At 36.4% G+C, this 15,187-nt stretch overlaps 2 protein-coding genes and 1 long non-coding RNA gene across 4 annotated transcripts; all 3 read left to right on the top strand.

Annotated features, from left to right (window-relative positions):
- Window positions 1-212: 212 nt before the first annotated feature.
- LOC147522178 (uncharacterized) lies at window positions 213-13,708 on the top strand. The gene is made up of 4 exons (XR_015195077.1): window positions 213-462; window positions 668-765; window positions 13,131-13,517; window positions 13,612-13,708. It is a non-coding gene; the product is annotated as an uncharacterized LOC147522178 (long non-coding RNA).
- LOC147522179 (protein S-acyltransferase 8-like) lies at window positions 5,196-9,900 on the top strand. 2 transcript variants are annotated; one of them, XR_015212511.1, is made up of 7 exons: window positions 5,196-5,361; window positions 6,059-6,410; window positions 6,671-6,773; window positions 6,857-7,039; window positions 7,126-7,257; window positions 8,747-8,915; window positions 9,468-9,899. XR_015212511.1 is itself a non-coding variant. In XM_086591679.1 (7 exons), the coding sequence occupies exons 5-7, from the start codon at window positions 7,466-7,468 to the stop codon at window positions 9,612-9,614; spliced, it is 432 nt and encodes a 143-aa protein (XP_086447805.1). In that variant the 5' UTR covers window positions 6,224-6,410; window positions 6,671-6,773; window positions 6,857-7,039; window positions 7,126-7,253; window positions 7,454-7,465; the 3' UTR covers window positions 9,615-9,900. The 2 variants fall into 2 exon arrangements, 1 of the variants encoding a protein (XP_086447805.1); XM_086591679.1 differs by lacking the exon at window positions 5,196-5,361 and adding an exon at window positions 7,454-7,581 and having other exon boundaries at window positions 6,224-6,410; window positions 7,126-7,253; window positions 9,468-9,900.
- A 345-nt stretch (window positions 13,709-14,053) lies between the features above and the next one.
- LOC147522177 (uncharacterized) lies at window positions 14,054-14,907 on the top strand. Its single transcript, XM_086567302.1, has 4 exons — window positions 14,054-14,115; window positions 14,189-14,488; window positions 14,577-14,672; window positions 14,755-14,907. The coding sequence occupies exons 2-4, from the start codon at window positions 14,216-14,218 to the stop codon at window positions 14,905-14,907; spliced, it is 522 nt and encodes a 173-aa protein (XP_086423428.1). The 5' UTR covers window positions 14,054-14,115; window positions 14,189-14,215.
- Window positions 14,908-15,187: the final 280 nt, after the last annotated feature.

Below are 15,187 nucleotides of genomic sequence, written 5' to 3'. Positions count from 1 at the left end.
ATGTCTGCCACTACACCATAATAGCTTTTTTGTGACAGGGGCTTTTCCCAATTTGTGACACCAAATAGGCGTCAGAAAATTTGTGACGTCAACGTGCCGTCAGTATTGTTGTTTGGCGTCACAATAAATCTAAAAATTCGTTTTACTTTATTTATGAAATTTGTTGAAAACTTAGTGACGGCAAGGAGGCATCACTGTAATAAAAATACAGATCACGTGTTTGGCAGGTACGAAGGAAGAGGCGTCAAAATCCAATCTTTGCGATTTCTTCTCAACACAGCGAAGAGAAACCCCATCCCACTTTTCTCAATCTTCTTCTCCACTTTTCTCAATGAATTCGAATTCCACTCCGTTTTCCGTTCATCTTCTCCAAGTTTTGATGAAAATGAACTAAAAGAGGTAGTTTGTTCATCTCAAAATCTTCATCTTATGACAAAGGTACCATCTTTCCGATCTTTTAAGGTCAGTTTCTATAAAGATTAGTTTTTTTTTTCGCGATTTGGGTTTTTGGGTTTGCAATTCTTGATTTCGTTTTCTAGGGTTTATAGTTTTCTTGGTGAATGAGTTAACATGCCGCTATTTTACACGATTTCCCTTCCAGCAAGGTTTGACATGATCTAATAATGGAATTCCTTGCACACACATTCTTGTTTATGCATCAAAACAGTAGTTCTACTATAGTTGGATTCCAGCACACAATTGGAGGATCTTCCACTAGAAGAGACAAGTGAGTGAGCTAAGGGGAAACAACAACAACAACAAAAGGTAATTCTTAGGGCATTAGATTAGCAACAGATTTTTTTTTTTTAAATGATCAGTCTAGAGGCACCTTATTCATTATTTATGTTACCCCTAGTTGTAGGTGTTTAAGTTTACGTTGCTTTATTACTGATGACGCAGATTGCCTTAACAGTTAATTAGTAAAGCTATCCGAAAGTGAGTTCCCGAAAAGCGGATTTTTTTCTCTGTTTCCTCGTTCTGTATTTTTCATATGTTCTAATCACGCTTTTATATTTGATACCCAAGAACCTGAAATTAGTTTATGGGGGCTAATCACGAGCATGTCGAGAGTTATGCACGTGTCTAATCTATGTGTTGTTGGTAGTACTGAATTGTGGTCTACCTTTATAATGAAATTGTAAATTGTGCTTCAAAGTTGTGTATAATCTTATGCCTTTGTAGATTGTACTTGAGATCGTGTTCACGGAAGTTTTACTGGTGCATCATAAGAATTTGTTCCTGTAACTTCTGAACTTTCTCATTTTTAATATACTTGAGGGTGTCTTCTTGCACATGATCCATAGTCGATGATATTCATTAGCTCATACTCATAAATTTGGAGTTTTGAGCCATCATGAACAAAGGTGTTGCTTGAGGGATCATACCATGTCTATGATTATTGTGCTTGAAAGCATTCTCAAGGAGATAAGTTTTTACGTATATTTTCACTACACCATAACTGCATTTTTGTGACAGAGGCTTTTGAGGTTTTGTGATCCCAAAATGGCGTCAGAAAATTTGTGATGGCAATTAGGCGTCAGGATTCGGTCGGTTTTTAGCGTCACAATAAATCAAAAGGTTATTTAATTTTTTTAAGAAAATTCTAGAAAAAATTAGTGATGGCATATAGGCGTGAAAGGTATAAATATTTTAGCTAATAAAAATTGAAATCGGCCAAGACGTGTTGTTGACAAAGGTCAAACTCGAAAAGACATCGGGTTTCTTCTCGATCTCAACTCTCTCGAAAAGAGTGAAACCCTCCACCCAATTAAGATCGATTTAGAACGAGAATTGAGAACCCCACTCTCTCTCGCCATTCATAATTCATAATTTGTGCCTGAATTGTTTAATATTTATATCTATTTAGGACATTGGGGTTTTGTTTGGCTTTTGTTAATTGTTTTTTTTTGTGGTGTGACGATAGTGGTGGGTGGTGGTCTTTGGTCCTATAATCTTGAGTACCCTATGTTTGAAACACTAAAATATGTGTTTGTTCTAAAATGTTCAAGTATAATGAATCCCAAGCTTTAGTGTTCCAACATTTTTGTATCCATTTTCAGTCATGGTAGCTTGAATTCAAACATTCTGGCTTCCTAACTTAGGTTGGTCTAAGTTCTGATCTAAATGTTTTACGAAAGCAGGTCTTAAATTTTCTTACTGACAGTATAGTGTTATTTTACTTTGTGAATACTTTGACGTTTGACATAGTTTGATTATGAATGTGCTTTGAACTTTGAAGTCATTGTCTCCCTGATTTCTATTAGTAGAATAGTGATTTATGTTGGTAGAATAGTTGCTCGATCAAAAAATTGTCAAGTCTTTCTATTGAAAATCTTTCAAGACTGACAAGTAATTGAGCTTGGTAGTAATAGTGTTAAGTCATCTATGATTGCTTCAAATTAACTAACTAACTCGAGAGTTATCTTTCTTTTTTCTTTCTTATCTTTGTATCTACATAATGGTAGAATGTCACGGCCGATTCAGAAAGAGTGGATTCATGAACCAAACCGAGTGAGCACCGTCTATAGGGAAGGGGTAGCTAGTTTTATTGATTTGGCACAAAAAAAATATGAAGGGTTGACAACATGTCCTTGTCCTTGTGTAACATGTCGGAATGGGAAAAGATTGGTGTTTATGAAGTCCGAAGGCATATAATTCAAAATGGTTTTGATCTAACGTATACTATATGGTCCTTACATGGTGAAAAACAATCGAAGTATCCTGTGGTAGACATAGTTGAAGATGAAAACATTGAAGATAGAGGGCTTGGGTTAGAGAATCTTGTTGATGCTTGTTATGGCGTACATGAAGGTGTAAGGGGTGATGTGTATGGAGGGGCTACTGATCAAATTTCTGATTTTGAACAACCGTTTGTTCCCGAACCAGATTTGGGTAAAAAGTATCTTTGAATACAAAAGTAAAGCCGAAGAAAAATTATACCCTTCATGTGAGGGTCCCTGTGACAACTCTATCTGCAGTTGTAGAGCTTCATGACTTGAAGAAACAGTATGGTTGGTCCGGAAATAGTGTGAGTGCACTCTTGTCTATGCTAAGAACTTGGTTGCCAAAAGAAAATACTTTACCTGAAAAGTGGCCAGTAATGAAGAAAATGTTGACAGACCTAGGGATGAAAGCAAAGCGCATCGATGCATGTGAGAATAATTGCATCTTGTATTATGGGACAAAGAAAGATTTGACGATATGTCCTCATTGCGAATCATCTAGATATAAAGTGGAGGGTAAAAAAGGGAAGGAATCCAAAGTGCCTAAAAAAGTATTGAGACATTTTCCTTTAGGTCCACGACTCCAACGATTGTATACGATACCATCATTAGCACGGGAAATGACATGGCATGCTCGAGCAACACCTTCATGGGATTATATGCGACATCCTGTTGATTCAGTCCAATGGACAAAATTTAAAGAGAAATGGCCAGAATTCGCTACTGAGGGGCGTAATGTTTGGCTTTGCGGTTCTGAAACCGATGGCTTCAATCCTCGTGGCATTCAATCAATCGACTACAGTTGTTGGCTGTCATATTAGTGCCATACAATCTCCCACCTTCATTGTGCATGAAATCCGACTTTCAGATGATGTCTTTGTTAATACCTGGACTGAAGGCGCCGACTACAAACATTGATGTTTTCCTTGAACCACTATTTGATGAGTTGGATCAGCTCTGGAGAGAAGGAGTCCCTGCGTTCGACATGCACAAGAGGGAACACTTTACTCTGAGAGCTATGTTGATGTGGGGGATACACGATTTTCCGGCTCTAGGAAACTTATCTGGTTGTGTGACACATGGTTATAAAGCATGTCCTATTTGTGGTGATAACACTCCCTCGGAGCGTTTACCTTGTAGTAAGAAGATTGTGTACACAAACTACCGTTTGTTTCTTGATCCAGATCACCCATTTAGGTATAGTAAACACTTCAAATATTGTTTTTTTTAGATAATCAAGTTAGGTATAATAAGCAGTTCTAACACTTTCTATCTTTAGGTATAGTAAGCACTTCAATGGGGAGCAAGAGCTTAACCTTCCTCCATCACGTCTTAAAGGAACGGATGTTGATAAATTGTTGAACCGCGTTAAATATGTACTGGTAAGATCCAAAAAAGGTTCCAAAGCGGTCAAGAGTTGATGGGAGTGTAAATGTTGTTGATAGAGATGATGATGATGATAGTGATGATGATGACGATGACGACGACGATGATAGTGTTGAAGTTACAAAGGCTTTTTATAGGAGATCCATTTTGTTTAAGCTATTATATTGGCCAAATCATAAAGTTCGACATTGTGTTGATGTGATGCACGATGAGAAGAATGTTTCGAAAGCATATATTGTATCCGATCCTAGACCTGAAAAAACAAAGGATACGATTGGCTGCTAGAGAGGATTTGAAGATGAAGGGCATCCATGATAGTTTGTGGATGCAAGAGGACTTAAATACCGGTAGGCGAGAAAAACCAAAGGCCTCCTATGTCTTAGATGCAGATGAGAAAAACATTTTTCCAAATTTTGAAAGACTTGAAACTTCCCGGGCTTTTCATCTAACCCGAAAGCAACATTGTCGGTTCCAACCCACCTTCTTTGCTCATGATGAAGTCTCATGACCATCATGTTATAATGCAATATGTGCTGCCTGTGTTGCTTCAACATGCTTTTCCAAAAAACCGCGACTTGCGAAGAGCCTTTCAACAGATCAGCTTATTCTTTAGAATCTTGTGTTCGAAGGTTTTATGTCGTAAGGATATGGAAGGTGCCAAAATCATGATTGTAGAAGCATTCACTACACCATATCAAGGATTTTCTAACAATTGCAATTTCTCATTTGTAACACATATACATCCGTTAGTAAATTAATAACAGTTAGTGTTCCGTTACTTAATGACTTAACCGTTAGTAAATTATTAGAATTATTTTGTGACGTTTATAGAGATATTAACTAACGGATGCATAAGCGTGACTAATGTTAAAATCTAATTAGAAAATTTGAGACCAATTAAAAAAATAAAAGAAAGAAGGCGAAAATTTTAGCGGGATTTTTTCACCTCGCCGCTCATTAGGTCAACTGGTCAGTACCCTTATGGAAAATATGGAAAAGAGTGAACAAAACAAAACAAAAGGGGAAAAGGGATGAAAGCCGCATTTGCCACGCCACTTCCGAGGAGCCGATGGGTCTTTTCTTTTTCCTTTTCTTTCTATTTAATTTCTTCTCAATCAATCTCAATTCTATTTCATATATAATAGGACTAATGGGAATTTGTTTTTTTGGTCGATCTACTACAAAGGACAAAACTTTCATTATTTCAACACAAAATTGCTCGATTTATGGAAGAAAGCTTGCTTTAACCAAGGTAACAACTAATTATGGTTTCGATTTTTTGAAAATGGGGTTTTGGCTAAACATAAAAGTGTGTGATCTGTTCATTCAATAGTTGTTTGTTGTGCTTGTTTAACCTTAAGTAAGGTAGTTATTAAAAGTTAAGATCCTTTTAATGTCGAATTAGTTTAGTTTATTTGTTATTGTACTTTTCAGTGTTTGATTTTATGGTTTTGGCTAAACGTGTTCTTGTACTTATCTTGAATGGCCTTGCTTTGTTCTTGAAGCCCTTCGTGATTTTAATGTATTATATACATCAAGATGATAAGTTTGATGGAAGAAGTCGAATCTGAAATTTCGTTTGAGTTGATCTCATTACTTGTTCATCTTTGTGTACGCCTTGCTCATTGTGCACTCCATGTTCCTGTTCCTAACCAAGGATGTAACAGAAAAAATGGTAGGTTATAATGTCTTTATGGAATTCTTATTTGCTTAGAAGTTAGTCCTCTTAACATAGTCAGCAAACCTTTTCTGGATTTTAGCAGACTATCAACAAACATTATGTGTCAATCTATCACTGAATTATTTTTTGTGACATTCTCACTATGTTTCTGAATTTGCACAGCCCTGAATACTGCTGTAGTATTCCAATACTTATTACTTGACAACAAGCAACTATCACTGATTTTCGTTCTAACTAGTATTCTCTTTTCTTTGCCACCCATCTGCAGACGTGGATGTATATAGCCATTCCAGTACTTCTATATGCCATGGATGTATATAGCCATTCCGGTACTTTTATATGCCAGTGAGAGGGTATATAGTCCATGCTTTGAGGTCAGGGTTATACAACGTCAATATTATTAAGGTGTGCAGATTGTGAAAATGTGGAACAAATGTTGATAACAACACAATGTTAGTTTTCAATTCAATATGTCTTATTCATATATGGTTAATTCATCTCATAGGCAACAGCATTTCCTGGAAAGGTTTTGTCCCTGAAATTGAGCAAGCCCTGCAGATTCGGTATCGTAGTGGGATGTATATATTCATTTAATGCCCCCAAATTTCTTCCTTTGAATGGTAATATTTATCATACTTCCATGATGGTTTTTATTGGTATTTATCATATATTCATCTGTTTACGTCATTTCCAATATTGCTCAACTCCGAAAGATTGTCACTTAAGAAAAAAGTGTTCCCCTATAGAGTACGTGTCTCTTTCATACACATATATTGCATGTCTTACGATCACCAAAAGGTGAATTCATTTTAATTTATCATGATACTTTCTCTATTCATGGCTTCTTCAGTTCTGCTCTTCTTCTTTTTTTCATTTTAAGGCACCCATTTTCCTTAACGTCTGCACCGGAGGATGACCATTTAGGTGTACATATCAGAACGCTTGGGAACTGGAGTTACCGGATTTACAGTCTTTTCCAAGAGGTAAAAGGAAAGATAAAAAAGGGGTCATTTTTTTTAGCTTTGTGCAATTTATGCAAATTAAAAGTTATGTATTGGATAAGCAGGCACTACTATCCGGGAATACTAAATTGCCAAAGATAAGCATCGATGGACCATATGGTGCAGCTTCTCAAGACCACGTCAAGTATGATATCGTCATGCTCATTGGACTTGGAATAGGGGCAACACCTTTTATTAGCATCCTCAGAGATATTGTTCATGGGCTACATAAAACACTTATTGATCATGTAAGAATCTTCCTTCATCTATATTCTTAGTTTTTCTTTTGCGGTGGCCTTTTCCCAGTGAGATATTAATTTGATTTGTGATTCAGATCAATGACGAAGAGTCCATCATTACCAAAGGCCCTTTGAAATCATATTTATATTGGGTAACTAGAGAACATAGCTCTTTTGAATGGTTCCAAGATGTCATGAAAGAATTATCTGAGACAAACCGAAGGCAGGTAAATCAGAAAACTTAAAACTTCAGCAACATCATGCATCCAAAAATATTTCTTCATAGTGTCGACATAATCATACTTTGTGGGGAGTTCATTTCTGGTTCAATTAAGTGACCTGAGGCAGCCATTCTTGATTTCCTAATCTTATTATGTCAAAACTAAATATAGCTTGTTTCTTCTGTGCTGCCTGAATGTTTAGACCGTGATAGAGATGCACAACTTTCTAACTAGTGTTTATCAAGATGGTGATACAAGGTCAAGATTGATAGCGCAATCCAAGCCTTGCAGCATGCGAAAAGTGGCACTGACATCATCTCTCGAACTGCAGTTAGTTTATTATGCATCTCCTATATCAATTTGATTATTCATGTCAATAGGAGTATAGGACCTTAGATATTTTCCTTTATTTTGTGATCTCATGGTGGCATAGGTGCTGAAATGAGATTGTTGGATACTAATGTAGATATATTGATGATTACCTTATAGGTTGTTGTATCTTGGAGATCAGTTGGTTTAGGAAAGAGGTTTGGGGAAGAATTTTGTCGGGGAGTCAGTTGTAGATGCATTCGGTAGTTTTGGTGGGACAACTCCCCTAGAACAAATGGCTTCCCTAAGATGAGCATTTACTAGGATGTTGTATAAGTTATAGGATAAATGATTCTTAAAATTATTATAGTCATCCTTCAAATTCAAGGACAAAGATGTAATAAGGATTATTTTTCCTATCAATTTGAACAAGAGATGTTATATAAAAAGACGCAAAGTTTTATGACACAAGTAATGATATCCTCTTGGAGTTCACAACATTAAGAAAGTTTTCTTTATTCTGTAGCCAGATTTCAATTGTGCCCTTATTGCTAATGATAGATTTATAAAGACGATAAGAAACATGCATTTGAGTATGCCAAGTAGATCTTGCCAAGCTTATGAGTATTTCAACTTGAACATTTCAACTTGAGCTTCCTTGATTGTCCTAGTTTGTTTTGCCTTTGACGTGAATTACGAAAAACTTTTAGTCAACATCTTTAAGATTTTATTGATGAATGGCCTACTCTAAAGTTGGAGATAACATTCCCATTTTGTATTAGCTTTTTAATCTGTGCATTTATTCTAGTGAAAAGTGTTATTTGGCTGTTCTGGAAAAACTTCTCATCTGCTTGAAATCGCAATCTAGAGTACCATATTTGTCTTCCTCCCATCTAAGAAACTTATTAGTCATCTTCAACGTATAAGTGGATACAGTGATGGAAGAAAATTTTCTCCTTGAAACTGCCTCTTTATGTCACAGCAGCCTGATATCGGGTGAATTGGCTTAGTATCACCAATAAACGCCTAATAAGTTATTACCCTTTTTTGAACTATTCCTGTAATCATTTTCTTATGTACAACCTTGTAACATACTTTCTCTTTCATTTGTTACTATTATTAGTATTTTTTTTTTAGTGTTGTGATTGTGAACATTTTTTCTTATGCACAAATTCTTATTTGGTAGGAGGCTGATATTTGGACCAGATGCAAGGTCACTGCTCATTAGTATACTACTTATCCTTGTTCTTGTTGTTATCTTTTGTGCTCTCGTCGTGCGGCATCTTCGCCATGAGTTTGAAGCATATTATGCAGGAAATGCTATTTCGGTGCTTGCAGTTGCCTTGACCATCTGGGTGAGTCCACTTAATTTATGCTTGCCATATTCTTCCAAATACTCAGAATACTTATTGATCACTGACCAAACATGATTGGCCTTTCATGTGGGCTTTGATTTCGAGACTTGAATTGCATATGCACAATAAACATTCATTTTACATCTATAAAAATACTTGCAGTCATATAATCAATATATCATAGATTCTCACTTTCTGCCAATTCCTACCTAACCATAGACACCAGTGAATCATTTAAATGTTATATGTTAAATTTGCATTCTTAATAGTGTTTACTTTATATCACTGTAAACTTAAATTAAAACAGGAAAAACTTAACTAGTTTTCTAAAATTTTCGTTTTGCGTCGAGTCAACTGGCTAAAAATAAGCTATCTACATATAACTTATACCTAGAGATCTGTTCTTAGTATATTTATAACCAAATCAGCCTATAATATGGACAGAGTACTGACCCTTTGTGGATCAGCCAGTGCATTAGTTCTCGTTAATAGTAGAATTTTGATTATTCGGTACTTGTTAACTTTAAGTAATCATTTAGTTGGTCTTGGTAGGTGCTGGCGCTACTTCTTGTTGCATCAGCTAGGGATCTAGGTATCATTCCACGTGCTTCACATCCACCTGAAGAAGAGTTTTACAATGAGTCCTCAGCATCAGCTGAGGGTGGTGGACGACAGACACCAAACGTACCATTTTCTTGAACTAAAGAAGTCATAGTTATTGGAACAACTGTGAGGGCCAAGTATTGTGATACATGCATGGTGTACCGTCCTCCTCGATGCTCTCATTGCTCCATCTGTAATAACTGTGTGGAACGATTTGACCACCATTGTCCTTGGGTGGGTCAGTGCATTGGACTGGTATGTTATTCGTCATGTCGTTAGAACTTCTCTTTTCTCTTTTTACTTGTGCTTTCTGCTCCTGAAAGTTCCTCTTACGCTTCTTATACCATATCGGAATTGCATTATAAATGTAGAACTCTATTGCCGACTATTCTTATTATTGCGGTAGCAATTACCGTTACTTTTTCGTTTTATTTCTTCTTCAAGTATTCTCTGCATCTACATTATTTGCAATGTCGGGCCGTTATACATAAAGATCATAATGGATGATGAGCAAGGCCTTTGTTTAGAGAGCAATGAAAAAATCTCCTGCTTCAGTAGTAGTGATGGCCTATTGTTTTATCTGTCTTTGGTTCATTGGTGGTCTCCCTGGATTCCATTTATACCTAATGAGCACAAACCAGGTCAGCATCTTTCTCTTGACTAAGTTTCTTTCCAACTTTGTTCTTATTTGAAAATATAACTGCTTTTGTTAATCACTCAACATATTTCGTTCTTCTTTAGTTTCAGCTTTAAAAAAAATTACTGATCATGTAATTTTTTCAGACCACATATGAGAATTTCCGTTACAGAGCCCCAACAACAGGGCTAACATCTATAATCGGGGATGCTTGAACAATCTTATGGAAGTGTTCTACACGAAGATAAAGCCTTCAAGAAACAACTTATGCGCATTTGTGCTAGAGACTTTACAAAGGCCTCCCATGGTTCGTAACCACAAACCAGAAGTAGACGACACAGGTGGAGAGAAACGTGCCAAGGTAGAAGATGATCTAGAAATTGGTAGAGATATATTAAAGATTTCTCAGTGCCAGGTCAGAAACATCTTGTGAGTTGTAAAATGTTGGTACTTTCCATGAAATATTTCATCCGGGGAGAACTATAGAAAAATTAATTTTCCAAACTTATCACCTTTTTTCCTCAAGCATCATTTTAGTTTTTAATAGATATTGTTGTAAGACTTCAACATATAGAAAAGTAATCACATTGTTAGCTTTATGGTGTTTTCTTAAGTAAAAAAATATACACTTTTTCCTTCATGGCAGTAGCGTAACATGTTAAAGGCTTATTTAGTATGGAGTATGTTTAGCGGAGTTTTTGTTCAGTTATCTTGCTCTACCTAGGTGTGGATCGCTCTTATTTTTTTCGTGTAAGTTTCATTAGCAACTTGGCAAATTCAAGTGTCAACTGATTTTTGTATTGTGTAAGTAATCGTTTTTAAATCAATTGAAATTCTGTATCTATACTTGAAAACAGTTGTTTTGGATCGTATTATGTTTGTTCAGTTGGTCTATTTCGCATCTTAAGATGTTACGCTAAGCTCTGTTTTGGTTAACCATGCATAGAGCTCAAGTGTTTTAAGTATTCTTATTTGTGGAGTAAAAAAAGGTGTAGGTAGTACAGGTGGCCCACATATAAAAGGGGCCATAGAAACCAATTTTTTTTTATATAATGAAAATTCATTAGTAACGGATACAGAACCGTTAGCAATAGAATTTTTTTTATACAATGAAAATTTGTTAGTAACGGATAGGCAACCGTTAGCAACAGAAAATCAAAGTGATGCTTAAACAAATTTGGTAACCGTTACTAATCAATTCTAACAGTTATGTATCCGTTACTAAAATTAATTTTAGTGACACTTTATAACCGTTAGTAAATTTTGTAACGGATAATAAGTGTTACATATATCCGTTACTAATATTAGTCACGCTTTTGTGTTAACGCAAGATAACCGTTACTAATATTTTTTGTAACGGATGTGTATCCGTTACAAATAGGTTATTATGGTGTAGTGATTGTGTGTTCTGGAGAAGCATCTTCCACCATCTTTTTTTGATATTAGTATCCATCTTATGGTGCATCTAGCCGATGAAGCGTTGATTTGTGGACCTGTGTGGCCTAGGTGGATGTATCCTTTTGAGCAGTAAGTCAACAATGTCATATATTTTAGTTCAATTTCTTTTATAAAGATAGGCATTAACAACACACTTATACTTATTGCATTTCTCAATACTAACAGGGCGATGAAAGAGTGTAAAAATATACCTAGCAATAAACGATATGTTGAAGGGTCAATTGTAGAGTCCTATATAGTTTTACGAATCCGTCCGATATGCCATGGAGTACATGCCACGTGGAGGAAATAAAAAATTGACTCGTAAGCGCTACCTTGACGAAAATGGTGAGATCATTGATGAAGGGCCTTTGCTCGACTTCAAAGTTGTGATGCTAGAAACGGCACAATGGATACAAATACGGAGATGGCTTATTTTTCGATTACAAGTTGAAAGACTTGATGAATTCTACAAGTGGGTTGTTCATTTTGGCTTTGAATTTGACTAGTTTTGGTAATTTATGAATAATCATGTATATATGGACTTCCATGAATGAATTGCAGTGAGTATCGTAACTTGCAGCCCACTACTCGTGGTAGAGGAAGAGGAATAGCAAAGTCAGAAGTGGAGATTCAGACAGAATTCATTGTTTGGTTATACAATAAGGTATTTTTTTACGTTACATTTCTAGTAGCTAGGGTGAGCCTTTTAGTTTTGTTTGTATTTTGTTAATTTTCTTTTTCTTTGTTGTGTAGTTGTTGAAGGCTAAAGATACGCAAGGCGACTTGTGGCAGTTTGTTAAAGGGCCAATGCACAAGGCTAAATCATATAAGAAGTATCGCATTAATGGATTTGTCTTTTCTACCAAGTCTCATGATGATACTGTTGTCACTCAAAACAGTGGTGTTTGTATGAAGGCTATTACGTCATTTATGGCAAGTAGGAAAGACAAAAATCCGGTCGACTCAGAAACCATGTGGTATGGGGTTATCAAGCAAATTTTGGAGTTGGACTACACAACTTTCCATGAAGTGGTCTTTTATTGCGATTGGGTGAGGGTTGAGGACAAAACTAATGGTTGTAAACTTTGTCCCGATTCTAATTTGGTGATGGTCAACTTTAATAGGCTCAAGAGTGTCCATCATCAACATGATGAGCCAGTCATTCTTGCTTCCGAGGCTAGTCAAGTGTTCTATTCAAATGATTTGAAAAATCTTGATTGGTGGGTGGTCATACATCCTCCTCCTCGATTGAGTAAGCGTAGATGATCTAGAAGCCAAACTGAAGTCCAATCTATTATTTTTGATGACCGGCCTAATTTGCTACCCCTGATGGAGAAAGTTCGAAATGATAGTAGTTGTAATATGCACTTTATTTTTTGTTGTTGGTAATGTACACTTCACGACCTCTATTTTTCTATTATTATTTTTTTCGTTTTGGTTGATTAATTATATGTTGTGCCAATATCTCTTATTATGTAACAAGTTTGTGCTATATTAGTTTTTGATGAACTTACTTTATTTTCTTCAATTATTAGGTTGTTTTTAATATAATGGCTTCAAGTTCACAACGTCGTGGCGCGTCCCGGTCGTCTCCTTCAGGTTCACAACACCCACAACACCGTACAATGCCCCAGTCGTCTCCTTCAGGTTCACAACACCGTACAATGCCTCAGTCGTCTCCTTCAGGTTCACATCAACCTAATGTGTCCCAACCATCTGAATCAGCGGGAGACAATACTTTGCGATCTAGTAATGGTAAGCTGCCAATCATAGCGCACGCCGACGGTAGGATCACAGGAGTTTATAGTGCCAAATGGAGCAGTAGAGTCGGCTATTGGATACGAGCTATTGTCCCAATTTCTTATGCAAGTTGGGATAAAGTAGATGGTTCTTTCAAAGATGAAGTTTGGTTAAAGTTAATGGTAACTATTTATTTTATTTTATTTTATTATTATTTTTGTTTCCATCACCATATTAGTCATAGCATATATATAAATGTATATATGTGATTTGTAGGAGGAGTTCCAACTCAATGTGAATCCAACAATGGGGGCTCGGAAAAATATAGAGAAATGGTTTGCTCCTAAGTTTCGATATTGGAAATATGCTTTGCGAGGTAAAATATTGAAGAATTGTGAATCTGAGCAAGAAGCTATTTCATCATGTCCAACGGGTTTGATCCAATTCATTGGGAAGCATTTGCAATCCATGAGAACGCAGACAAGAAGTAAAAGGGATATGTAAGCTAAGAATGCCGAGAATAGAAGTATGAACTTAATTGGCCATACTTGTGGTAAGGTGAAACCTTATGGAAGAATATTGGAGGAACTTGTATGTATCATTATCACTCATTTGTATCTCTTCCTTTCATTTGCTATGTTACTACTTAATAACTTTCTATGTATACTTGTTTATGTAGGATGAAGCGAATCCGAGAAGAAGCATAGACGCACGGATAGTTGGAAATATGGTCATAAACATCGAGATGGGACTGTTTTTGGGCGTGCCCAAGAATACTATGTGAGTTTGTAAAAAAATTTATCTTAATTAAGTCTTGCAGTCCATACTCAAGTATATGCCCCAAAAATTTCAGGATCGAGTTACAAGTGTTGAAGAACAGATGGCTGAAGAAGCAAGTGAACATGGGGGTGAAGTGGTTTACGACATCACATGTGATCCATTGGCTCAAGTTTTTGGGAAGGATAAAGGGAGTCGTACTCGTGGATTGAGCTCTTGCATGTCCAACAAACAATTGCAAACGTTTGCTATCGCAGAGGAGCTAGTTGAACAGGAGAGCACAAGTAAATCGAAGCTCGAGGATGAATTAGCTGAGGTGAAGTCTACAGTGGGAAACCTCTTGGCTAGCCAAACGAGAATGGAGACTATGATGGCGGTAAGTTATGACTTGTGTGCTATTTCTTGTTTTCCCATAATTGTAACTTCTTTTTATTTATGTAATTGTTGTTGTTCACTGTGTATAGGGTATTCTTGAACATGTGAAACTTAATGGATCGACAAATGGCCAACCATCTACACCTACAACCGAAGTTGATTCTACTTCGTCCCCTCGTCCCCTCGTACTTTCAGCAAGTTCCAAATTTGATTAATCGAAATGGATCTTTGAACCCTCCTTCTAGGACTTCTTACCCGAATGTGAAGATATTGGGGAGGAAAGGTGAACACGTGGCTAATGGGTATGTTAAGACCGACGACCAAAAATGTCATTTTAGAGATATTATGGGAGATGAAAAGGTTGTCTATATTACCAATGTTTTGGTTGGTGATGCTCCCGTGTATGATGGTCCCAGATGATGATATTTTGTATCTACTGAGATATAGGCTGCTGGAGGCTTCTTGATTTTAAAATTTGGAGGCGGGCTGCAATATGAAGATTAATTTCGTTTGTTTTGTTCTGTTTTTAATTTGGAACTCAAGTCACGAGGGATGAGCAGTTTATCTATTGTTAGTTTGCGTCTTATATGGACCTTTTGTTCATGGATATGTTTAGTAGTGAATGGACTCTTTTTGTTTATATATGTGTGTATGCTCCTTGCCATTGATTGTTCATATGTATTGTGGTTACTTTTGCAGG

The sequence above is a fragment of the Coptis chinensis genome, chromosome 1, assembly GCF_015680905.1.
Source record: "Coptis chinensis isolate HL-2020 chromosome 1, ASM1568090v1, whole genome shotgun sequence".
NCBI classification, from domain to species: domain Eukaryota; kingdom Viridiplantae; phylum Streptophyta; class Magnoliopsida; order Ranunculales; family Ranunculaceae; genus Coptis; species Coptis chinensis.
The sequence above is the reverse complement of the archived record's forward strand: the minus strand, read 5'-3'. Positions and strand labels throughout refer to the sequence as shown.